Here is a 27,597-nt window from a genome sequence, read left to right as displayed (position 1 = left end):
TCATACCATAAAAGCACTTTATTTTTTTGTTCTTACTGATGACTGTGTCTAAATTGTCAGCCCATTTCGTACAGCTTCCAAGTACACACATAAATCCAGAAGCTACACAGTGCACTCGCTATAACAAGACGACATAAAAAAAGCGCAGTTCTCCCTTTCCACAAAAATAATGTTGGCAAACCAATACTAGAATTGGGAAGGATGAGAATACATAAAGAAAAACTGGATTTTCACATGAAAAAGAAAGAAAAGACATCAAGAATATGAAGAAGCTCTGACAGAATTTTTTGAAGTTGTTTACATCACACTGTAAATATTATTTAACGGATGTCATTAATAAATCACAACGAATTTATATGGGATTTAATTTAACACCCAAACGTAACACACAGGCTATGGAACCCAGTAGGGGGGCTTCAGATTAATTTGAACCTTTTGGTGTTCCTTAGCATGCACCTAAATCTGTTCCGGCCCCCTCAAGATATAGCTGCCACGGCTGGGAATTGAACCTATGACCTTGTGATTAGCAGAAGCACACCAAAGTCATTACAGCATCACGGCAGGTCACTTATCATATTTAAGCACAATATGGCCTGTTTTATGCAAGAGAGGACTTAAAAGAATGAGAAAGATTCACCAAATGGCAACACTAAATTAGTTTATTCTGGTGAAGTGCATTTTACAAATTATGAATTCGTGTTTATTTGACCGTTGGTTCCTAAACAAAAACCTGAAGGGCGAAGTTTTCGTTTTCGAATAGAATGCCACATCAGCCACAATCCTAGTATTGAGTATGGCATCACGAACTTCGAAGTATATTTGCATGGTGGCCTGTTCTTTTCGTTCAGAAACGTTGTTGAGATTTGCTAAGATTATTGTTCGGTTCTTATTGAATGCTAATCTTTGTTTATCGAAAAATTAATAACTGTAGTCTCAAACAGAGCCTGTCCAAATCTCGTGACATCACCAGCGGCTATTTATAATATGGGATCTTGAAGCCTATCTTCAGCTTTTTAAATATTTTCTGACTAACCAAGAATTTCAATGCAGTAAGACTGCTGTCTCTTGTATTCCGGAAGTATAGTTTACCAAGTCAATTTAAGTCTAATGTTGCTGCTTAGTATGCATTTTAGCTGTTATTTATGCGAAATTAAAAGCTATTACAGCTGAGTCTCATTAAATAAAGATTGTGCCCAACAGAAAAATACTTGCTATTATCCAAATTCATTATAAGCTTCTATTTCTTACCAGCCAATATCAGCGGAAAACATTTTAAATTTGCTTTGTTATATCTGCTAATTTGTTATTATATTGTATTATATTGAGGCTTGTATATGCCTAGAGGAAAGAGTGGTGCTGCTGTGCCATATTTGTACACATGGGTATGCCAAGGAGAGGGACGACTTGGATTGCCATCTTTTTGGGGAGGCAGGAAATGCTAAACGCACGTTTTTGAGTAGTTTTCTGTCTGTCACAATTATTTCCTTCCTCCTAGAACAGCGTGTAAGATGGCATTCTTGCTGCTTCATTATAAAACAATTATTTGTTTTTGAAGCTTAAGTTGTCATACCAGAGTGTACAAGTTGTATCAAATATGAACAGCGTCACTACCAAGTATATAAGTTTGGAGAAAGGTTGAGAAAGTGTGTGCTCATCGTGCAGTACGTTCAAGCACATCTATCCATTTTTATTGTTTGCATGTTCTGAGTAGTGAAGCATAAATGTGGGATATATTATGGGGCCACCAAGACTTTTAAAGGAGACTTGATGGCAAAAAAGCAGACCATAGGTAGGTTACTCAGGCTGACATCTCCACCTTTCTCCCAGTGAAATTCCCCTCTCTTTCTTAATGGCAAAAACATCTGATGGTGAAAACTACATAGCCATAAACATGCCTTTGGCCAAGCCACGTTCAAGATATGTTTAACATTACATATCCTTGAATTGCCATGGGGTCACAGCACACGTTACGAAGTCGCACATACAGTGGCGCCAATTTTCCCTCCAAGTAGTACTGTGAAGCAACTATTTGGCTTGTGCTATGGGCACAAGATTTAAGGCAAATGATCCCTGCATTGGACTTAGACGATGATCTATGCCATATCTTATCGGCACAGCGCGCCAGATGTGGAGAGAAGCCTGCTTGCACAAATTTACATTTAGATTCTTTGATAAGTGTGGTTCAACATTCCGAAGCTACTCCTTGGAGACCCAGAGACCCAATATTAAAGGGCACCAAGTTAATTTCGGTGAGCTACAGTTCTTTGATGTGCACCAAAATATCAATATTCAGGAATCTACATGTTTCACCTGAACATGGTTACAATAACCACAAGTAGAACTGGTCATCTCATGCACAAGAGCAGAATGAAATAGCCACCGAGTCACTGTAGCAGAGAGGATCTCTCATACCGTTTACTAGTATCAACATCAGCAAATTTAAATGTTGTATTAAATGCTAATCCATTAAATAGTCGAGACAGATAAGTGAAAAATTATTCGCAGTTCTAAAGCATGTAAAGCACCCACAAATGAAAATATTTTTGCTAAGCTTATGGCTCAAAGTATGATGCCACTCCTATCGTAGCGCATAATAGTACACCACAGGCTGGTATGATCACTTCAAAATGACCAGCGCTTAAAATGTGTCTAAATGTAACACAGCATCGCACAGCAATCAAACAGGAAACACTGAATAATGACTAATTTAACAAAAAGAATTTGCAAAATTTGATGTCAGAGCTCCTTCACAACCCTCAGCGTTCTCTGCAATCAGTACCTTTATAAAGGCACGGCCAAGATTTCTCAAGAATGCGAGACGAACAAGAAACGCAATGACAGCGCGATGTCATTTAACAGGAGTGCAAAGAAGACGGCAGGTACGTGCCGCCGAGTCGGGACATCACTACAGAAGGAACTGCGGACTAGGAAGAACCGAGAAGCACGCCGTAGCAATCACAAGTGGCTTGACACTACTATCACCGTCCCCCAAGACCCTCTTGTGGCACAAACCACTCACATGGCCGGCGGCGATTCATGGGCACATGAACCGAATCACAGACTAGATTACCACAGCACAAAAGGCACCCCAGCGAGGGGTGCAATCTGGCATCGAACAAGGCGTGGCCACAACGACATGCATCCATTTACTATCACTTAGCACTGGGCCGACAATCATCCAGCTCGCAGTCAAGAAGGCTCCCATTCCGCAGAAAAAAAAAAGCGTGTGTATACATATAATATTTATAAGTAAAATGCTGTATAGAGCTGCAAAGGCAAAACTATAAGCATCCCCTTCGGCTAAAGTGGGATGGTCAATGTTCAAAGCACAGATATCTGCTGCCTCCCAACTTCTAGCACGCAAGCACATGTCAAATGTAGCAGGAAGGCAACATTTTCACGTTCATCAAGAGAACAGGTACGTTTCCGACAAGTTCAGGCATGATTTACTGTGCATATTTGTAGTTCAGCACCCACGTACCAGTGTCACAAGGACACTTTCAACTGCGATCGAGCTCCATCGGGATCAAGTTTATTGATCACGATTGGCTCCTTGGCGCAAGAACTCGGAAGGGAGCCAATGGGGTTTGCAGATTTCAACTGCCTTCAGCGTGAATATTGTCTTAAAGTGTGCGTGTGACCGGGTATTAGAAAACTGGTCTTTCAAGAAAGCAAACACTGCAGTGACGGAACTCTCCAACCCGCTGGACATAGACTTGGAAAATCAGCATGCAGTTAACTCTTCCGTGTCTCTTTCCTACTTCACTGAAACACACAGCAGCAGTGACAGATATCTGCCATCAACAGTAACAGAAATTTTAAACACATCTGTTGCTTTTATGCAACTTTGAACTACAATTTTCTTTAAAGCTCTGCATTTTTCAAACCTATGACACACCGTGCTCTATACATGTAAGCACCACAATGTGGCCAAAGTTTCAAAAATTATCAAACGCCGGTTCGTGAATAAAATAAATATGCCAGTTACATACGGCCAATGAATCGCAGAAACAAAACATGGCCATTACTCTCTCTTTAGCAAGAATAAGCACAACTACTATATAGCTTAAAAAAATGCATATTTGTTACCATCATATGTAGAAACAATCGCAGTTCGTACAATGACCAGCCTTCAATGCATCACAAAACGTCCACCAAATTCAGGTCTCACCCACAAAAAGGGGCACTGGGCCCACGTTGCAAGTCTCCTCGGCACAAAATGAGTGTTTCTTCATCGTCATTTTGTCACCGTAACTGCGTTATCAGCAACACTATCGTGCATAATCATACACACCTTGATGGCTTATCACAAGTAAGCTGGGCAGCCATCTATGCACATATCACACCTACAGCTTCATTTCTACAGAGCCTATATGGATGGGCATTTCCAATTTTTTCTACATTTTTCGCACATGGCGTGGCCTTCACGGCAATGAAATATTGCCATGGTGCCAATCAATACCGATGTTAAAGACACACAAAACAAAAAATACATAAGAAGCAGCATACAATGAAGCATAATATAAGGCAAAGACAGAGGGTTGCAGGTCAATGACTTATCATATTTTTGTGTCTATATACACAAGCTGCTGAGTACTAACAAGACAAGTTGAAACATGACAGACTGAGATATAGATAGTTTATCGTGGGCATTGCAGGACATCTAATTATACTCAGGATCAACTTGAGCACACAAAGCTACATTGGACGTCTGATGGATATCCAAGGGGTAATGACTAACTAACTTCTAAGATCAATTTTCTGATGGGTTTAGTGACACACTTACGAGTGGCCTCTGTAAGAAGCTGTTTCAGTGCCTGCATGTATGTGTGCCGACAGAAATCATGCCAATTAACATACTGATCTTGTTACTTGGGAACGAAATATATTAAAGCTAAAATATCAGCAACACATTTCTGTGTCAAACAATGATATAATGGTACTTTCAACCTGTCCCATAAGCTTCCAGCGAACATCACAAGCACAGTTGAACCACAAAACGGCTATACAGCTAATAAAAATGGCAGCGTAATTAAAATGAACAATCTCGGCTTAGAGACAGAGACCAGACACTTTGGAATGTTGCTCGAGCAGTGGCAATATGCATTATGAGCTAAGACCAATCAAGCACGAGCAGGATTTGCAAATTAAGCAGGCAGACTTAACCATCTGGCTTATCCTCCCCCGATACCTATAATGGAACACCAAGGAGAAACACGAAATCAGTTTAGATCGATAATGTTTCAGAACTCCTGTTCACGCTTCGGTGCCATAAAAATGCCATAAGCAAAAAAAAAAGCTTTTTGTCTCTAAATTTCACATACAAACCATGATGCTGCAGGTTTCCCAGTATTCTTGCGTACCTTCATTATTTATGTACAAAAAAAAAATTAATGTAGGGTTTAACGTCCTGAAATTACGGAGTGGGATATGATGGACAATGCAGTAGAGGGTTCTGCAATAATTTTGACTCCCTGGGGTTCTTAACTGAGCACCCAAAGCACACTATGTGAGTGTTGTTGCATTTCGCCTTCCCTGTAATGTCGCTGTTGCAAATCGGACCCCTGACCTCATGCTCAATAGCACATTGGCATAGCCAGTGAACCACCACTGTGAGTCTTGTGCAGAAGAAGTCCACAAAAGCTAGGTTTATTCCTCTGATTACATTTAAAACCCGTGTAGTCATTGCTTACTAGACCACTTAAACATAGCAGCTTGGTCATTTATGTAGACACGTGCAATATGGCTATGACTGCGCTACACGCATGTCCTCAATGGCACTTTTAGCTAGCATTCCGAATGGTGAACGGATGGCAAACACCGATTGTGGTGGCACCATCTGGTGTATAGAAGTCAAACTACTTTCCCAGCAACGGCACCATGTTCAGTTAGGCTTGGCAGCATTAGAACAGATGGATGACCTCAATAATAAGGACAAAACATCACCAGTACTTGGTCCTTGAAGCGAGATAAGACTATATAGGCAAAAGATTATTTCACCAGTTATGTTTTGTTGGCGTGATGAACAGCAAGTAACAAGACCGAATTCCGATAAAAGCGTGTGGCCTCAGCGCTGCCATGTCGTTATGCTATCCAAGCGAATTAGGCAAGGCCCGCAATGCTAAATCCAAAAGGTAGCATGCGTACGTAACCAGCAAAGCTCTTCATAGCATCCTGCACATTTTGGACCCGCTAATTTATAGCATACATGAGGGTATTGCGTACATCATACTAAAACTGCTTATTGATAAAAAAAGTTGCCAGCAATGAACAAATGCTATGAAAATCTACGACATCACAGCATGTTGGGGTGAGAATTTCAATATGGTGTTGATACCCATCTCACTTTTGCGACTTCTCTGGCTTAGTCGCTTATCTAATCTCTGATCACAATAAAACTGACCTGTTTAAGATTTCATGACTGCAGTCTACCAATCTAGCTTGAGTTGGTATTTCTTCCAAGTGCTCCTTTAAAACCACAGCTAAAGAGCACAATATGAAAGTGTGCTCATTTGCATACACATGATACTTCCACTAGAATGCTGCTTATAAGAGCGAGAATCTTACAATTAACCCACAATCACTGAACCTTGCCGATTACCAGCATGAACAAATTTTCAAGTTCTCATGTATATTCTCTGTAGGTTGCCTGTCGATTTTTAACGATAGGGTGGTTAAGTTTTTAAACACATTATGTTGGCACTTTTATTTGGAACATCTTTATGCCATGCATGTTTACTTAGACAGAGCTCAGACAGAGGTTAAAGATGCTAACAAAGAAAGAGGTTAAAGATGACAAATGCTAGTCCTAGACTATAGCGGTTGTTCATTACATTTTTAACCTCTGTCTCTGCTTTTTGCACTAGCAATCATACATTTCAACAAAAGCCAACTAGTGCAGCTTAATATCTTTACTTCTTTGTGCCCATTGTCCCCACTGCTGTTGACTTGCACCCGGACTGGCCATACATGGACGGATTTTTTTCTTTCTCCAAATCACTGCCATCTTTTTCAACAGTGAAAACTATGAGCAGTGTAGTGAGGTTACAAGGTCATGGCCTATTCTTCTGGCTGAAAGCCCTTGAAAACTGATTGTCCCCCTTTTGGTGTTGGAACTCTTGGTTGATGGATATGGTAAGGTGACAACAATGCAGAACTGTGCCAAAACTGCCTCTTCCAGCATCAGTGTTGAGTGAAAGACAGAGAGTCATATAAAGCCAAAATTATGCTTACATATGCTGCTGATAGGTTTTGAATTCACTACACCAGTACAAAAAGAGAAAAAAAAAAGAGCTATAGGTAATGAGAAGCCATGAAGCTGGCACTATACAAGGCAGTGGATGTATCGAGTCGGTCATGCCTCTTTCTTTCTTTAACTTGTCGTTACAATTGCTTAGGACATAGTAATAAGAAGCCTTTCCCTCAACCACAGCATTCAACTGACAAATAAAGCAACCAGACCACGAGTCTGCAATGTTCGAGTAATGTAATGAGCAGACAGACGAGATCACAACACCAACTGTGACACTAGATGAAGCTCCTCGCAACCTTTGCCACAATTACGCAGTAGTGACAGGACAACTGGCCCTACATACTGGAGAACTTTTATGAATTGGCACATAAAGCAGGAACCCTGCATGTATGTAGATAATTGTACTAAAAAGCTATGCTAATGTTAATGAGAACCGCATTACAGTAACCTTATCTAACGGATAATCCAGTAGCTCTCTGTAAAAATGCAAGAACTGCTAGAGGAATATGGCTCCCAAGCCCATACTCCCTCTCATCAATTTTGTGCAGTGCAGCAAAGCCTATTGGTCGCATCAGCCGAACAAAGCAGTGAGTTGGAAGACGGAAGGTAAAACAAACACCAAACATGGATTTTTTTAGTAATGATGATGTTTTGGCTCGCAGATGGAAGACTTGTTCACAGTAAGATTAAAAAGTGGCAAAATAGTCGCTTAAGTACATCACATAATAAGGTTGCGACACTTAGCATATACAGGTAGCAAATTAGCATCATTTTGGTCAAGAGTGTCTACCATGGAAATGATTACGAATTGCCACCTATAAGTATATGCTAGGTGTCTCAGTAACTTTATACGACGTACTTAAGCAAGCGTTTCATCACTCTTTAGTCTCACTGCGAACCAGTCTCCCATGTCATAGCCAAAGCATTACCACTGCTAAACCATTTTTGGTCAGTCTTTATCTTCGTGCTTCCCATGTTCAGTCCCAACCTGGCGAGATTCCATCATACTTTTGATTTCAAAATCACAAGAAGCGCTCTTCCATTTTCTATCACTGATCGCACTTCGCACAATGCCGACTGGATTGAAGTTGCCTGTAAGGATCAACGGTGCGAAATTGGTGAGCTCTCTTCCGTTCTCATAACATGCAGACAGCTCTCATTACTGGTTGGCTGACATGAGCCCTTAGTCTTTGCTTAACTGCGCGAAATTGATGAGACGGAATGCGGCTTCTTTTTTTTTTGTCTGCTATTGCTTGAAGAGTTCATCACATCTCAACTGGCACATGAAGTGCAAAAAAGTGCTTGTATTGCTGCATGCCTAGGTCAAACAGAATACAAGATTGTTCTGTTTTATGATTTGGCTGGCACTTTGCTACCCAAGGCACTTGTTAAATTTGGCAAGGCAGCCCAGCAAGTCATCAGATGGTTATGGATGGCAGGGCTTGGCTGAATACATTAATCAAGTTAAACACGACCTACACAGGTTTAAAGCCCATCACTGCGAGCATGGCCATGTGATGCACACAGCAAAGTCTATCATTACAAACATGGCAGGTAAGTTGACTTAGAGCTGAATTTCTTCCAGCCACACTGGTTGTCAACAAATATGTACTTGAAAGGATCTTGAATATACAGCATACGTTGAGTACCAACAGGCAATGACACAGAGGGTGCCTTCCATTTGTTCTGCAGTGGAGTCACGTTTTCTCAATGCATACACTCCAGCGTGTACCTAAACAGCCTTCTGCATTGACAGGGAAGAGCGAGGGAAGAGAGGGGGGGTACAGAAGCTTTTTGCAAGCCCATAACCATCCACTACAGCAACAGAAGCTTAGCAGTGGGTAGTAGCAGCAAAGGCACTTCAAGGGACAAGATGACCGCATCCAACAACCTGCACGGCCAGATGGTGCCGCACTGCACGAATGGCAGTAGAGATCGGACAATCCTCCAGCCTTCACCGAGAACCAGGTTGTCAGGTGACACTGGCCACCCGGGGGCAGTTGAGGTCGCTGCTGTGCACTCCGACACTCTGAAACTTAGGGCCATTAGGCACTTGAATGGCCCATATGGACGGATCATGCTACGGCATCAGCGTGACGAATGGCTGCGTAGTCCAGCAAAAGTCACTCTCTCTGTCTGGAATAAAGCACAGTGGCAGCCACCATAGACTGCCATGACTTGCGCTTGCGCTTATCAGGGGCTCGAGGCCACAGTTGGGCCGTCGGCACTCATGCGCGCCGCCATTGCAAGGATACGCTGCTTCTCGAGCGGGAAGCGCAACTCGCGGCCGGCGAGGCGTGCTGCTTCGAGCTCGGCACGAGCAGCTGCAGCCTCGGCAGCAACGCGGCCTGTGGGCCCCAGCTGGCGCTCGCGTGCTGCCCAGTCAAGCGCCATCTGGGTGCGCAGCTCGTCATCGAGTGGCCGGCGGGAGTAGTGCGCCAGCACCTCTTGGCGCGAGCACTGGCGCTCGCGCATCGCCTTCAGCGAGCCGTTCCAGTGCAGCAGCTGGAAGACGCTCATCAGCTCCTGGAACTCGAGCATGGTGCGCCCTCTGTTCGCCTCAAGCATGAAGCGGAACGCCTCCACTCCCTGGCTTCCCTGCATTGCCGTGGTGCGAAAGGCAAAGCTCATGATACCGGCGCATGGTTGATGAGCATCACGTCTAGTGCTCAGCTATTCGAACAAGATAATTTGTAGGCATGGGGGCTGGCGCATATTGTGCCACCGGTGATCACTGGGTGATCCCTCTCTTTCATCGTGTGACACAATGCAATACCACAATGCCAGCCGCAATGCCATCTATTTCATTTTAATAGCTGAGCACTGTGCAGCATGCATGCCTGCCAACCTGTGAACTTTAAAATTCGTAAAAATCCCACGTACACAATGACATGCATTTGTTCTATAGTTTGCCTTGAGCACACACATTTTGTGGGATACATAGGCGCTTTATGAATGATTTGTTACCTTTAGATGCAGCACAAACAAGCAACAGCAAACTTGGAACAGCACAGATTAAAATGCAATAGACTGTGTTTTGATCCCAGTGACATTTTAAGTCACTTTACTATTGCTGACTTGGTCTGCTTTATAGAACTTGTCTGATGATACTTGTCCATAGAAACTACTTCTCCCGTATAAACCATCTTGGGATGCCACAAATATTGCAGTATAGGTACTGTGACAATTTGTTTTCTTTTTTGTTATATATGTACTTCTAACACATTGTACTGTCCTATCTTGCAACACCTTATCTTTTATAAAACTTAATAAAACATTCGTAAAACAAGCCCGAATTTATAAACATTATGAAAAATTCTAAAAGACGTGTCAGTATTGGGCCATCAATTACAGCTAAAATATGGCTGACATCCTGCATATTATCTTTATGCACAGATCTCTACCTGATGTGTCAAGTTTGCCTCTTTGAGTAGACAAAATTTAAGAAGTGCTGAACCTATACATCATTTATTGCCAGTTAGGTATTTAAGAATGAATCACGCCATACAGATGGCTTATCAGTGAAAAGATGACATGACAGAGAGATGCAGCATTCCAGTCTTGGGTGTTCGACAATTAGGACACAGGTACATCTCGTTCTTGTATAAGAATTTAGTAAAGACTCGTCTTTCCTAACAGGTGCAACCTTTTGTGAGTCTTGCAAGCTCACAATAGCAATATGTTTTTTCAGTTTACTTATTGTAATTTAAAGGTATTATTGTAATGTATTAATTTATGCATTATGGTAATGGCAGTCACAGGCCAGCCCACATATGATATTTTAGTAGATTGGGAGTCTAATAACTTGAATGGACAGATACTAGTTCGTACCAACTCTTGCACTCTATCACACAGGCACACATTTTAGTTCGAGAAAAGAACTATGAAGGCACATGATAGCCAACTAAAACAAAGTTTCCCGCTTGCAGCTATGACTTACTGCAGGAATTATATGCCGACATGCATATACTGGATTTACTCGCATAATGATCGCACTTATTCGTCAAAAATATTTACACAAATTCAGGGGTGTGATCATTACGCGGGTTAAATTTCTCACGAAAAGACAACATTTTTTTTTTCATCCTGCGTTTGCTGCGGGATGACAACAGGTCAACAAACAGGAGGCTGCCACTATGACAGTGCGAGACACCATAACAAAAATGGCGGCTGGCGGGGCAAGCCAAATGCACCAAACGAGATTTTTTTTTTACTTCTCTATGAGTACATTACATGCATTGAAACAGTTTCTTCCATATCAGCAATGAATAATATCGTTAATATTGGCAAGTTTGCGGCAGTAACGTAGCCATGTCAACCTTGAGGGGACGGAAACGGAGATGGGCACACTTAGCTGCCAGTGACATAGAAACACATGGCGGGCATGCTGTGGAAACTGCAGCATTTGTCTTCACTACTATCCTAATACGGCACGTTTCCGTTAAGGGTGGGCGAATATCTTAGCTGTGTTGCAAGTGTCAGCGTATGAATAACATACACTTCTAATGTATCAGTGTAAACGTGGCCACTATCGTTGCTGCTCGTGATTTGTTGCGTGCCCACAAGTGCAGAAGAGCAGAATCGAAAGGTGCCTTTTTTGTTGTTGTTGTTGACCTTAACCATTCTAAAGCCTACAAGTAATAAAGCCAAGGCAAGTTTGGTTGTAGCTTTTTTTTTTTTTTCATGGAAGTGCAGAAAGCGATGAAAGGAATGAAAGAATGAAATGGGGCATTTGCTTAAGAATGCTTGGTGCAGACTGCTTGGTATGTATTGAAGAGTCGTTTGCGTAGCATTCGACAGCATTCGACAAATGGTAAGCACAATCATCATTAGCTAGACTTGGCACATGACATATCGCTGCGGCAAGTTCGGGGTGCGATCATAACACGGGAAAGAAAAAAGATTGAATTTTGACGACAAAATTTAAGGGTGTGATCATATGCCAGTAAATATGGTAGGCGCCAACGAATTGACGAACACTCCAGCAAATGCATTAATCTGTTTTCCTTGTGCCACCAGTGCTGCAACTGCTCCAGCAGCATTGGTGCATACTATAGCATAATATGCGCACAATGTATTCCAACACGGACCAAGTGACCCTGGCATGGCAGAGGCAGCCAAGAAGTTTATAATTAGTGTTCAGCATTTTGAGTTCGCCACAAAGGAAAGTATGCCAACTTTAAGGTAGTTCAGTTTTAACCAAAAAAGGTCAGTGAAAGCAAGTTCATCAGCTTGGTGGTTAACCAAGAAGCTTGAGAAAATAAGGAGTGTGCCATAAGCAATGGCATGAATGACAATAAGCCTATAAGCCAATAAGCCAATAAGCCAATAAGCCAATAAGAGACAGTAGTGTACATCAAAGAGCAAGTAGGAGTAGCTGATATTCTAATAAAGATTAGGAGAAACAAATGGAGCTAGGCGGGTCATGTAATGTATAAAGTAGCAGCACCAGATGCCAGTGAAAGAAAAATGGAGTTCAAGGATGGGCAGAATTAGGTGGCATTATGAAATTGGGAAGTTTGCAGATGTAGCACGGGTACATGCAAGACAGGGGTAGGTAAATGGAGAGAGTGCTGAGAGAGGCCTTTGTCCCGACTGGGCATAAATTACAGGCTGATGATCATCCTTTGCTAGCCCCGAGTTCGGTCTCATCCAAAATAAAACATGCGCAAGAGTGGCAGATTAGGTGGAGTTGCATATATGTGCATCATGTGAGTCTATAAATCTTACAACCTGAAGTCATACGTTGTTGAGCTGCACGGGCATATAGGGCACTGCAGCAAGTACTAAACGAAAAACACCCTTCGATAAGAATAACTCTTTCCCAGGTTAGCTGGTACCTTGTTTCTTGCTAAGCCAGTATTCTGATGCAAATATACAGAGCAACAAAGGCACGAACACCCTGCCTATTTGTGCTACAGCACAAACTTTTCAGAATGCTTCCAAGTGTGCTGGAAAGGACAACTAACTGTGGCATTTTCGGGATGAAACTAAGCTAGTTTCATCTGGGATCAGCTTTCGTCCACAGCTTAGATTACCATTATTTGCTGAACGACTAACATAGCACAATGTACTTCTGGTGTACTGGGCTTGGCATGATGCAAGCTGGAATTGTGAAAGCCACTTTTCTTTTTGCAGGACAGCTTCTAACAAATAAGCACATGGTCAAGTTCTAAATCATGCTTAAAAGACCGCTATAGTTTTAAGGTGCAGCCTACAGATGGATGTAAACACGCAGTGGAAGCTGAAAAAACCTATAAATCTACTGATGTAAATAACATTACAACTTTAATGTAAACTAGTGCTACATGATGTGACCTTCACTGCAGCCTGAACCTGCGATGTTATTATGTATTATAGAGACTTGATCACCGTCATAAAGATTGTGTTCCCTGTTGCAGGATGAGTTAATTTTCAAATTAATGTCTACCATGAAGTACGTTGAACTAAGCGGAATCATCCAATTGGAATATCCAATCAGAATATGAACCTGGCACCGTTTAACGCTAGAATGTTATCTAGTGAGGTGAGTCTAACAATACTATTGGAGGAATTAGGGGGCAGTAAAGGGGATATAATAGGGCTCAATGAAGTTAGGAGGCCAAAAGAAGCATATACAGTGCTAAAAAACAGGCACGTCCTGCGCTACCGGGCTTAGCGGAGAGACGAGAACTAGGAGTCGGATTCATGATTAATAATAATATAGCTGGTAACATACAGGAATTCTATAGCATTAACAAGAGGGTGGCAGGTCTTGTTGTGAAACTTAATAAGATGTACAAAATGAAGGTTGTACAGATCTACGACCGTACATCCAGTCATGATGACCAGGAAATCGAAAGCTTCTGTGAAGACGTGGAATCGGCGATGGGTAAAGCCAAAACAAAATGCACTATACTGATGGACGACTTCAATGCCAAGGTAGGCAAGAAGCAGGCTGGAGACAAGGCAGTGGGGGAATATGGCATAGGCACTAGGAATAGCAGGGGAGAGTTATTAGTAGAGTTTGCGGAACAGAATAATATGCGGATAATGAATACCTTCTTCGGCAAGCGGGATAGCCGAAAGTGGACGTGGAGGAGCCCGAACGGCGAGACTAGAAATGAAATAGACTTCATACTCCGCGCTAACCCTGGCATCATACAAGATGTGGACGTGCTCAGCAAGGTGCGCCGCAGTGACCGTAGGATAGTAAGAACTCGAATTAGCCTAGACCTGAGGAGGGAACAGAAGAAACTGGTACATAAGAAGCCTATAAATGAGTTAGCGGTAAGAGGGAAAATAGAGGAATTCCAGATCAAGCTACAGAACAGGTATTCGGCTTTAGCTCAGGAAGAAGACCTTAGTCTTGACGCAATGAACGACAATCTTGTGGGCATCATTAAGGAGTGTGCAATGGAAGTCGGTGGTAACTCCGTTAGACAGGATACGAGTAAGCTATCGCAGGAGACGAAAGATCTGATCAAGAAACGCCAATGTATGAAAGCCTCTAATCCTACAGCTAGAATAGATCTGGCAGAACTTTCTAAGTTAATCAACAAGTGTAAGACAGCTGACATAAGGAAGTATAATAAGGATAGAATTGAACATGCTCTCAGGAACGGAGGAAGCCTAAAAGCAGTGAAGAAGAAACTAGGAATTGGCAAGAATCAGATGTATGCGTTAAGAGACAAAGCCGGCAATATCATTACTGATATGGATGAAATAGTTCAAGTGGCTGAGGAGTTCTATAGAGATTTATACAGTACCAGTGGCACCCACGACGATAATGGAAGAGAGAATAGTCTAGAGGAATTCGAAATCCCACAGGTAATGCCGGAAGAAGTAAAGAAAGCCTTGGGAGCTATGCAAAAAGGGAAGGCAGCTGGGGAGGATCAGGTAACAGCAGATTTGTTGAAGGATGGTGGGCAGATTGTTCTAGAGAAACTGGCCACCCTGTATACGCAATGCCTCATGACCTCGAGCGTACCGGAATCTTGGAAGAACACTAACCTAATCCTAATCCATAAGAAAGGGGAAGCCAAAGACTTAAAAAATTATAGACCGATCAGCTCGTGCTGTCAGTTGCCTACAAACTATTTACTAAGGTAATTGCAAATAGAATCAGGAACACCTTAGACTTCTGTCAAGCAAAGCACCAGGCAGGATTCCGTAAAGGCTACTCTACAATAGACCATATTCACACTATCAATCAGGTGATAGAGAAATGTGCGGAATATAACCAACCCTTATATATAGCTTTCATTGATTACGAGAAAGCGTTTGATTCTGTCAAAACCTCAGCAGTCATGGAGGCATTACAGAATCAAGTTGTAGACGAGCTGTATGTAAAAATACTGAAAGATATCTATAGCGGCTCCACAGCCACCATAGTCCTCCATAAAGAAAGCAACAAAATCTCAGTAAAGAAAGGAGTCAGGCAGGGAGATACGATCTCTCCAATGCTATTCACAGCGTGTTTACAGGAGGTATTCAGAGACCTGGATTGGGAAGAAATGGGGATAAAAGTTAATAGAGAATACCTTAGTAACTTGCGATTCGCTGATGATATTGCCTTGCTTAGTAACTCAGGGTACCAATTGCAATGCATGCTCACTGACCTGGAGAGGCAAAGCCGAAGGGTGGGTGTAAAAATTAATCTGCAGAAAATTAAAGTAATGTTTAACAGTCTCAGAAGAGAACAGCAGTTTACAATAGGTAGCGAGGCACTGGAGTTGGTAAGGGAATACATGTAGTGACTACGGATCCGGATCATGCGACTGAAATAATCACAAGAATAAGAATGGGCTGGGGTGCATTTGGCAGGCATTCTCAGGTCCTTAACAGCAGGTTGCCATTATCCCTAAAGAGAAAAGTGTATAACAGCTGTGTCTTACGAGTACTAACGTAGGGGGCAGAAACCTGGAGGCTTACGAAAAGGGTTCTACTTAAATTGAGGACGACGCAACGAGCTATGGAAAGAAGAATGAGGGGTGTAACGTTAAGGGATAAGAAAAGAGCAGATTGGGTGAGGAAACAAATGCGAGTTAATGATATCTTAGTTGAAATCAAGAAAAAGAAATGGGCATGGGCAGGACATGTAATGAGGAGGGAAGATAACCGATGGTCATTAAGGGTTACGGACTGGATTCCAAGGGAAGGGAAGCGTAGCAGGGGGCGGCAGAAAGTTAGGTGGGCGGATGAGATTAAGAAGTTTGCAGGGATGACATGGCCACAATTAGTACATGACCGGGGTTGTTGTAGAAGTATGGGAGAGGCCTTTGCCCTGCAGTGGGCGTAACCAGGCTGATGATGATGATGATCTTCCCGCATCACTAGTTACAGCTGAAGATCACAAAGCATTCATGAAAGTATGAGATAACATTATATAATATGGAAACTACTTTTTATAAGATGTACTACCGCTGTAGTATTTTTTTTTCATAGCCAAACATTGCACATTTATTAAGCTTGCCTGTGTCTTTCTCATTATGTTTTTATAACTATTTCCAGTATATTTTTCATTACTCTGAAGCAACATTTTGTTTAGAACTTATAGCACATTTTGTTACAGCTATTTTGTGTAATCACTGCCCTTAGTGATGTCTTTTGATCTTCAGGGAATTTTGAATAAATAAATGAAGCTTCCCAGTGTATGTATCTGTACACACGTCCCCTCCTGCAATTGTATGTTTGAAATGTACACTCAAATCTCATTATAACGTAGTTGAAGGGGAAGCCAAAATCACTTTGTTATATCCATTACTTCGTTGTACCGACTATTGCCATTCAGTGCAGTGTATGCCCACGGCCCACCGAACTGCCATGAAGCCACGTATATGATGAAAATTCTATAAAACAACAGCAAAAGGCTCTCCAGCGTGTGCAAGACGCAGTTTTTTTAGCACCTGAAATGACAACCATTACGATGACGTCCCAATGTTCCAATGGGATGTTCTTTCACTTCTGCTTCCCACTTGGCTCGCTCATATTGTCGCGGCGAAACCCATGGAAGTATACGGCCGACAGTGTTTGGCACAGTGCGAGATATGTAAATGCCTTCAGCCCTTGAAAAGGAAACTACCTGATCTGCCGCTTTATCACGGCTCAGCAGCTCTGCTGTGTGAGCACGCTGGCTTGGCCAGTTCGTGCCAGTTTCCCGCAATCTCAGAGGTCATACCTAGCTGCATCAGCACCCCACGGCGCACTGCAGTGAGAGGGACAGGCACTGTTTTTTTTAAATGCTGCACGCAAGCATCGTCATCGACGTGCCGCATAGCTAGACATGGCCTCCAAGATTGTGATCTCAGTGGGTGCATCCAGCTTCGCCAGCTACGTGCAACAGCGAGACAGAGGGGCGATAAGATAGGAAAGAAGCGCTATTCGTGCGTGGCCACCGTGCGTGCCACGGTAAGACCAGTGTTGCGCAATGGCGTACTCGACAAGGGAATTTTGAACTGTCGCGTAGAATGCGTGTGGAACCGGTGACATGCTCGGTGTGCAGCGGTCGGTACTTTTGGTTTCAGCGACTAATCTAGTTCATTGTATCCATTGCAGAACAATTTGAATTCGTAAAAACGAGGTCTAAAATACATGGATCTTTATGGGGATTTCAAGGGGAATCACGTTCACTTCCTTAGAGCTGTTATTTCGTTAAGTCCCACTTTGTTATAAAGAGGTTCAAGTGAATTGCCAGAGGACAGTAAGAGGCTAACTTTCCCACGTAGCTCAGACGCATAGTAGTGGAGCGCACTATACTTTGAGACACAAAGTGGGTTGGGGGGGGGGGGGGGGATATCGAGTTATGTTCAAAGCATAGTACTGAATGTAACATAATGTGCTGTCTAGAGCTGTGCATAAAAAAAATTAAAAAAGACAATTTGTGCTATGTTCATAGAAATGCACAATTTCTGCAGAGTCAAGGTACAAAGTCAACTTTTACTTAAAATATCACTTTTGTGAATGGAAATAAAAGTGAAAACAAGCAAGAAATAACAATAGAGGCCACTGCTACCTCGCATTGCCAATTTGACAAGCTTTATAAGGGGAATCATCCTCAACATGTGCTGCCAAAACGAGGGGAGGATGAGATGATGTGCACGTATGGATGCGCCTGGTAACAACGAATACTAATTTGAAGTTTCGACACCTGTATTACACTGAAATTCATTATTCTATTTGATGTTTATGATGTCCTTTACTTTATATATGCCTCGCAGCCATTACTGCAAGTAAAAAAAAGAAACAGAACATTCACGCCACATTGACTCACGCCAAATGAAGCCCTGGCGTCGTGCACCGCCTGGGCCACAAACTCGTCCGAGATGCGGCGGCTGGGGTGCTCGTTGAAGACAGAGTTGACCAGGGCGATTTTGGCTGCACTGCGGCGAGCTTCTGCTTTGGTCGGACAGTTCTGCAATAACAGAAATGCGATGATTGTCAAGCCAGGCACAACAATGTGAGCCTTTAACTAGAGCCGATAATCACAAAGATATTACTACAAGGCTGTAATGATCCTGATTAACCTCTTCAGGCACTGTGTGCACAAATGTGGACACCAAGATATAGTGCATCGAAAGGAAAAGCACAGATGGAAATAATGATAATCAAAGTGTGTTACATACTTATTTAAACACTTCTGATTGGACCTGTGCTGCAAGTTTGAATAGCACATGTAAAGTGTATTAGTAAAAAGAAACCTGGAAAGTAGACACTTGGGGTATCAGTATGTCATTGTGTCAGTATATGATCACTTCTCTCATCGTTTGTCACAATTTTCACACCAGGCATATTTTTCAAGTGGCTAACAGGTGCTTCCCAGGTATACGCAAGACATGAAAAAGCTGGATGTTCTAGTATCTGATGTTCCTGCAGAGAGCAGTTGCATTAGAGTTCACGCTCTGTAAACTTGACAAAACTCACTGAAGTCAAAATTCTCAACCTGTTCTCCAGCTGTATGCTTTTAATGATTCTGAAGACAGAAAAAAATGTGGTGACAAAAAACTTTTGATGGACAGAATTATTTGGTGGCTGAATGGGTTAATAACAGTGTTCTGATGTACAGTTGGTGGAAAAAGTTTTTTGGGACATGGGCTGCACAACAAATATGAATTTCTGCTCTGTTAAGTATAAAAGATTGCTGCGTAGCTTATAAAAACTATTACAGGTTGAAACTTTGAATTCGAGGTCATGCTGGTCTGGGGTCCAACACCTGAAGACCCAGTATATTGTCCAAAGTGTTCTGCTCCAGCTACTACAGTGGATATTTACCTCCTGTTGAGGCTCTGCCCAGGAACGAGGGCTACGTACTTGAGATAGGGTACTTGTAGCCAGCAAGCTACGAACGAGTCAGGCGTACAACTATAGACATTGGCTTATGGACAATGAGTTTGTAAAGCGACTACTGCAAATGCTGCATCAGAGGGGCCTCCACACATTTATTTAAACAAACATCTATGCCAAAGAGCAAGCTTCATGAAAAAAAATAGTGCAAGCACTGCATCAGGCACTTTAGCATAAAATATATTAACAACCATCTTTTTCTGTGATTGTTTTTTTATCGTCTAACCATTGTTACAAAGTTATCACTCAGCGCAAGACGCCCCTTCATGTATGTAAAATTTACAAAATGTTGTTGCCAATTCTGTTGTGAAAGAGCCTGGTCTAATCAGAGTGCATGCATTCCCGAACATACATGAGCCCCAGCGATTATGCTGGAAGGTACGACGAGTCATGCATACATAGCCGATGACCTTGACCCATAGATGCGATTTTGAACACCAAAAAGTGTACCTGCCACTGTCACATTGCTTTGAGTGTTGCACATTTTTGCCGAGCAAAGGTTTACCCAAAATATAGTTACATTTTTAACTAGTGATTTTTAACAGCTCCATTTCATCACTGTGACTACAATGTGACAATATTCTGCGGGAATATGATCTAAAATGCCACCACTTCCCACCAAAACCCAGATCGACCCCCCCCCCCTTTCCACATCTGCTGAGTGGCTGATTCAGGCCAGATCCAAGAAAGGTCAACGGTACTTGGCCACATAATGAATCAGCAAAGATGACCACTACCAGCCAGCCTCTGAATAGATGGCAGCACCGTACCATGACGGTCAAGTGATTCAGAAGGAATTTTTTTTACGGGACTAGGGTGTTCACTACGATCGACAGAGATCCTATGTAAACACTGAAGCCCTGGCCAGACGATCTCACCTGAAAGCTGCCAAAGCAGCTGCCACCTGGCAGCGTGACGTAGCACACATAGGGCGGGCTGCAGGAAGGAACCAACTCGTACGTCACAGGCTCACCGGGACGCTTCATCTGCCAGAACTCCTGCAGGGCCTCCACCACGTTCACTGCAGGCACGGCCAATGGGAAAGGCATGAAGGCACGCATCTTCACTCTTCAACAAGCACAATTTATCGGAACATCATTGCAGATTGAAAGACCAGGAGTATTGAGCATTCGATATGCCTAGTCCATGTGATGCAGCCAGTGACAGGACAAGAATGCAGGAGGGGCCCTCACTAGTGCGTGAACAGTTGAGGTCATCACGTGTGAAGGTGAAGAGGGCAGCTCACACGACAAACACCTCACTGCACAGTACTATACAAGCCCCATTTTAACTCCATTGTGCCCGAACACTATTTTAAATCAAGAGAAATTGGAGCAACATTATCACCTTTATTTTTGGCCATGGAAACCACATTCGTACCAAGAAAAATACTATTAAATGTTTTTTTTTACTTAAAAATTAATTAGCTCCGTAATAAATTAGTAATTCATTCAGTTTAAGCATTACAAACTGAAAAATTGTTCTAGCATGTCAAAAGTGCTACCATGTGTTTTTCATTAATTTTCCATGCTTAAGTCAGCATTAAGAGGTATTAAGAAGTATCAAACTCATCTATGAAAACTGATATATTGGGCTTTGTGGGGTTAAAAAGGAGACACCAAGGAGATGGATTATTCCAATCCCGTGCACAAAAATCTGATTCGACACGTCCCCCTTTGAGAAGTGCATACATTGCAAAGTGATATGTCTTGAGATGATGCACAAACTTTACATAGCATAAGTGGTCTGCAATCTAATTTTTGATGGTGGCCTCCTATAACCAGACAGCCAGTCCTCGAGCGTACGTAAAAAAAAAAAACAATCTTTTTTTTTTTTTTCTACATACGCAGTAGATAAAGACAAGGCCAAAGTGCATGAGGGCCAATCAGTACTGTGACAAATTGGAGCAGTACTAGTCCTGATTGAAATGATTGTCCCTTCACATTGGCAACATTCCTGCCAACAACAACTCTAAATTTTATGGTGAACATTGCCAGCGACAACAAATATGGCAAGTTTTAAACTTTCAAATTTTGTGATGCAGATGTGCATCCCTGCTTACCATAAGTAAATAACAGGAAAAGTGCCATCTTTCTTCAATGGCAGCGCACTTTCAACCAAATTGAGACCATATTTTGGAATATTTAAATTTAAAAAAAAAGTCATTTTATTGCAGCTAGAATTCATACCAATCAATTACATACACAAACCATAGGCCAGATAATCTTATATATGCGTGAATTGATGCTACGTTTTCACCCCACATCTCGTTAATTCACTTGAGATCAATGCAATATGTGACAACATGGGCTGGATGTGTGCCTGTGAACAGCTTCGTTGTCATTTTTACTTTCAGTCGGGTTTCGTCAGTCAGTTCCCACTGGTGGATATATATGTATGGGCAAGATTCATTTGTAATGCAATGCCAGCCTCACATGCACCATTTTTTTGCATAAAACAAACCATTACTGAGCATGTGTGTCTTCTGCCTGAATCAGGCCTCTTACAGATACACTGGATGCATTTTGCAGAAATTCTTTTGCATAAGTTTTCCTGGAGAAGTTGGTGCATTTTGCAGATGCTCTGGCAGAATATTTGCAAGTACCTTCCGTGGTCACGTAACACAAAATACTTGCACAACGAGTGCAATGATTGTTGTTAAATTTGATATGGATGCAAAGAGCAAGCACTAAATGAATTTAGACCACTAGAATGCCCTTTCAGAAGCCGACAGACTACTGAGTTGCAGAGAAAATAACAACAAAGTGGGCTGCACAATAGACCGACCGTAGGCGCATTCAAAGTGCATGATGCCAGCTATGAAGCCATGCTAGATGTAATGACGCCATGATGCCAGTTAGTCCTCGCAGCTTTCAAATCGTATTCAACGTAACCCTGACAGGAATACAATTTTGAATATTTCCAGGAAATAATTGGGGGATGTACCTGTCCACAGCAATGCTTCTATTGCAACTTCTGTCTAGCGTTTTGCCCCTGCCTTCTGATCTCGCAGGCTGTCTGTTTATTGCAGTATAAAAAGGCTATGTGATTCTCGCATGCCTGCCAACATGTGAACTAATATGGAAAAAAAAAATCCTGTGTGTGAACACACCATAAGTGGGAGAGGGGAGAAGCACCTAGCATGCACCTTCTTTTTTTTAAATTTTGCCCTGAGCACACAACCTTTATGGGACACATACACATGTCATTAACAATGATTTACCTTTAGATGCAGCACAAGGGGAGCAACATACTTGGAACAGCACAAACTGACAAGAAATGGACTTTCTTTAATGTTGCAGTGACGCTTTTGTCAATTTCACCAGCTTCGGCAGATTGTCTGAATAAACTTGCTCAAAGCAGGTTTGTGGTATCCTCTAATTCACAATCAGAAGACTTCTATAAGGTATGGTGAGAGACTGGCAAGCGAGACTTTTTCGCAAAAATAACTGACCTTTAGTGAAACTTGACATAACATTGGTCAAATCATAAAATGAGTCCAAATTCGTCAACTTTGTGGGAAATTCGAAAGTTGCATAACCACGATTTACATAACCAACCAGAAGTCGCAAAATTGAGCTATCTGTCAGAGGCTATCTTTGTAAACAATGATCTGTTTCTCTTTAAATATTACACATGGTATATGGTAAAAGAAATGGTTAGACTTGAACCCCCCAGTACTTACGTGGGCTATAGATAAGTTCAAGCACAAAATAATGTGCAATTGTACTGCATGCATTTGTCACACTGACCAAATTGAAATTTGTACATGGACGCAACTTTATTTTCCTCAGCCTGCTACACCGTCTTGCACTGTGGCTTGAGCAAAATATTCTACTGCTATGATAACCTGATCCCTAAAGTGGATACAGAAACACCATACAATCTGGTTGACTCGAGTGAATGGAAAAGACTCGGAAGTCATTTGGACTCATAGCCAGTCGGTCTAAGAGGTCTCACCTCAATGCCAAGTAGTTTTCAGTTTGTTTAGCACACTTCCACTTGGATTCTTACTGGCCCTATGCTAGGTTTGACCCTTCGCTTATGTAGAAAGTTTGCACCTGCACATATGTACTGTAAAAGTGCAGTTATCTCATTTGATGTAAACCAGCACTCATTCCGTCAGTTTCGTTTTTTGTGTGTGTGTGTGTGTGTGTCTACTTCAATTTTCTGCTGTGAATATGAATGCAAGTTCTAACAACCAACTAGCCCTCCTTACTGCTTCGACAGCTCCAAGCAACCTGAGATTATCATTCACATTAAACAATCCCAACTGGACATGAAAAAGATTTACTTGCATATTACTAATGGAAAAAAATTGACTGACAGTAGGATAAATCTTTTCATTCTGCAAGAATGCAAATGCAAGGAAGAGGGTCACAGTATTACCATATGGCTGATATGGAAATGTTGATTGGTGAAAACTTTCTAGTTTGTTATTTAGTAGTAGTTATTAAGGTGCAACTTGCACGTTGCATGGTTGAAAGTAACTCCACTTAGAAACCATCAGACATGGATGCTCCTATCTTTGGTTTCTATTCGGTGAGTAATTGGTTGAGTTCCTATTGTACTATATGTCCAACATACTGTCTATCTCAAAGTCCAACTTTCTTCTGCATCAAGTAATCCCAACAGCCCACTAATCCATGTATTCTTAAACATTCCTCCATTCTGTGTGGCACGTCCCTTCTCACGAGGGAGTGCAACTCCAATAACCTTCCTCTAGTGGCTCTTACGCTAAATGTTTGCAATTTGGCACCCAGAGTGTCTATTTGAAGTTACAGGAATGCAGACATATGTCTCAAGTTGCTCGAAATCGAAGAGATTGCCAAGCATTGTTACTGAAGCACAGAACCTATGTCAGGCCAGGGTTAGTGCCATCCTACATTACATGCTCTGTTTCAGCTATATACTCTGTTTCAGTAGCGAGCAACGCTACAAGGCTAGAGGGACTTATCTCACTTTTGTTCACACTGCACAACTTCTCTGACTCCAATTCGTGTTGCTCAAGGTTCACAACTAAAAATATAGTGCACATGCAAAAAAAAAAAAAGATATGGGTATGTTCCCTGTAATTCAATGAAAAATTTAATCGATCCCATATACATTTTCATCTCAAAACATGATGTAATTATTCCATGGATTGCAGATCTGAACCTACTTACTGCCAATGTTTCTACCACGAGCAGCCACTGTGCATTGTTTGCGGTCACAATAATAAGACTGCTTGTCACATTCTGCATGCACAAAGGTGCACTAATAATTTCTGACTTGACTTGCATCCCCAAGTTGTGATATATGAAGTAGTTAATCCGTACAAAATGTTGGATATCAAAAACAAAGGCACAAGAGGACAGAGACTTCTACAATAAAACTATTTCTGTAGCATTGCCTAATAAGTACAAAACATTGCAAAGGAAGAGCTTCAAAGTGAGGCTCATTCATGGGTATAGGGCAAGAATTAAGCAGGATTAGCTGCTCCATAATGTAAGACAATTAGTGCAGCTGATGAAAAGATAGCCAAGCCATAGAATAATGAAACAGACCCACACAATACTGAAACACACATCATCTTGCGTCCTACCATTAATGGACAGTGCTAGGCTGAGTAGATGGTGCATAGATGCACTGCATTTCCAGTGAGACTGTCTTCTGTACTCCACAGAGACGATCTCAAATCACATTATGGAGGAGTTGCTTTTAAGAAGCACAGGAGCATGAAACTATTGCAGAATGGGATTGAACTTCACATTTTAGTTTGCAACTATATGGCACAGGTATGATTCTTATAAGCTAAACTGAAGTATAGGCTGAAAAGCCTGTGTAGTTATAAATACAGCCAATCACCTTTATAATGAAGTGCCAAGGATTACCAAAATTCTTCGTTATATAGGTCACATCGTCGCAAAAGTTAAGCATGCTACTGATTACATTACAGCTGGCTAAGCAAGTTCAACAAAACCTTTATTTACCATGAATTCAAGGGATACCTACAAGTGAAATAAGCCACTAATTTTTTGTGCACGTTGTCTGACAGAATGTGCGAGTGCAGTCAACCTTATTGCACTGAAGTTCACGCTATTTGCCACGGTGAAACGCAGGAGCTACATAACATAAAGCTGCAGATCATCAAATGCCGCTATCACATCCCCAACTGCCAAAATTATTGTTTCATTTACAAGATCTTTATCACTGTTGCCTTCATTGACATTTGTGTCCCTTGGAATACATTGTCCGTCATCAGTTTCGACTACATCATCTCGTCATCCACTGCAACATTTTCGTCAGCCGTCGCATCCACTGGTGCGTTACAACAATCAGTGTACGTACAACTTCAGAGATTCCTCGAACAATGCAGCATGACCACTTCTGGTATCAGTATGCACATCAAATGCGTCACTAGCACTTGGTGACATCTGCGGAGGGCAGTGGCGGCATCGCTACGTGACGTTCATCTCAAAGCAACAAATAAGCCGCCAAGGACGGCTAAATTCCTTCGTTGTACAGGCAAATCCGTGGTAGCAGTATTCATTGTAGAGGCATTCAAAATACACGTGAAAGGTAGGAATTGGGCCAGGGCTTAGTCAATCTTGCCTTATACAGGTCATTTTGCTGTAGAGGCGTTCAACTATACTTTTCAGGCGCTCCCCATTAATTTACTGAGGAGTCTTAATTAAAACACCAAACTATTTCGACAGTTGCAATATCGTTCTTTTAGCAGGTCCACATATTACGCTTTGGGTGAAACAGGGCAATACAATTAAGCAACTGTTCCGGTGTTTCCTGACACTCTATCAAATATATAAGTACATGCAGAGAGAAACAAAATTCTGCCGCTGGTTTTATATATACGTGAAATTCGCCAACTAAATTAAGGCAGCCACAGATTCTTGGGGCAGGCATCCACTACTCCAGCTGTGTCACTAGCCACCCCTGCAGTGGTTTGTCTGTATATATACCACATAGGAGAGCATGGTTCTCAGAATGAACCCGTCCGCCCAAAGTTTGCCCAGCGATCGCTCGCGCAGCGCCGCTACACTGCAGTCGTTGCGGGACGCGCCGTCGCCGTCGATCGTCGCGTCCGCCGTCATTCGCGAGATATATACCCAGCTGAAAAAAGCGGGCGCGGCGTCGCGCGCGCACGTGCGCGTGCCGCCGCTGCCACCCGAATAACCGGTCTCGACCGCGGCAGCGACGGCCGACGACCCTGTGCAGCCGCCGGCGGCGTCGGCCGCGCCGAGACGAACGACCCCTTTATGGCGAGTGGGTCAGGGGCGGCGACGGCGTGATCGCGTTGGCCCACCTCGGCTGCAGCCCTGGGGGCCCCGGGCGAAGCTCTCCACTACGGCGTCCACCGCCTCGCGCAGCATCGCCTTGGCACGCTGGTCGGCGTCGCGCTGCTGCTGCTGGGAAGTCGGCGTCGACGAGGTCGACGAGCCGCCGGCGCCTCGGCGTCCACCGCTGGCACCGCACTGTAGCGACGACGGGCCCGTTGTCGCAGCCGCCGCTGCCTCGGCGTCAGCCGCGCTCCATCCGAATCCCGCGGCAGCCGCGCGCATCATGCCCGCAGCCGGAGCGTGCCGTGAGAAGCGACGCCGCGAAAGGGGGCTCACACACCACACGCGCACGTGAGAGAACGCACTTTTTGGTCGTCGAGCCGTCCCTTGCCCTTGTCCGAGCAGAACCAAAACACACAACACACAGATGCTCCGCCGACAGATGTTTCCCGTCGCGACCGCGGGCGCAGACGCTGCAGACGCTCTCCGCGCTGGCGAAGCTGGCGGAGCGCAGGAGAGAGGGGTCAGCGCGGAGTGAGAGAGAAAAAGTTCGAAAGGAGGAGGAAACGGAGTTGGCGGAGCGCCAGAGAGAGAGCGAAGCGAAACGAAAGAGAGAAAGAACCGTGAGAAAGAAGGAGAACATGGAGTAATATTGTCTCTTTCTGTTTAGGTGCTGAAGCAGGCAAATGCCACGGTAATTTTTATGGGTGAACCGCGCGGAAAGCATTTTGTAATAAACCGTAAACG

The 27,597-nt window shown here is 42.9% G+C and overlaps 1 protein-coding gene across 1 annotated transcript; it reads right to left on the bottom strand.

Annotated features, from left to right (window-relative positions):
- lft (Limb expression 1 family member lowfat) lies at positions 1 to 27,494 on the bottom strand. Its single transcript, XM_070525016.1, has 4 exons — positions 26,877 to 27,494; positions 20,452 to 20,594; positions 18,504 to 18,644; positions 1 to 9,850 (listed from the first exon to the last, which is right to left on the bottom strand). Exons 1-4 carry the CDS (start codon positions 27,133 to 27,135, stop codon positions 9,446 to 9,448), a joined length of 948 nt encoding a protein of 315 aa, XP_070381117.1. The 5' UTR covers positions 27,136 to 27,494; the 3' UTR covers positions 1 to 9,445.
- Positions 27,495 to 27,597: the final 103 nt, after the last annotated feature.

This window comes from Dermacentor albipictus, chromosome 9 (assembly GCF_038994185.2).
Source record: "Dermacentor albipictus isolate Rhodes 1998 colony chromosome 9, USDA_Dalb.pri_finalv2, whole genome shotgun sequence".
Lineage (NCBI taxonomy): Eukaryota > Metazoa > Arthropoda > Arachnida > Ixodida > Ixodidae > Dermacentor > Dermacentor albipictus.
This window is presented reverse-complemented; position numbering and strand designations above follow the sequence as displayed.

What these genes read in the sequence shown, in the direction of transcription:
- lft (XM_070525016.1), bottom strand. Translation starts at nt 27,135, where the DNA reads ATGATGCGCGCGGCTGCCGCGGGATTCGGATGGAGCGCGGCTGACGCC. An exon ending in CCCCCAGGGCTGCAGCCGAG is followed by an intron (nt 20,595 to 26,876) that starts GTGGGCCAACGC and finishes CCGTGCCTGCAG; the next exon opens with TGAACGTGGTGGAGGCCCTG. An exon ending in GCTGCTTTGGCAGCTTTCAG is followed by an intron (nt 18,645 to 20,451) that starts GTGAGATCGTCT and finishes CTGTTATTGCAG; the next exon opens with AACTGTCCGACCAAAGCAGA.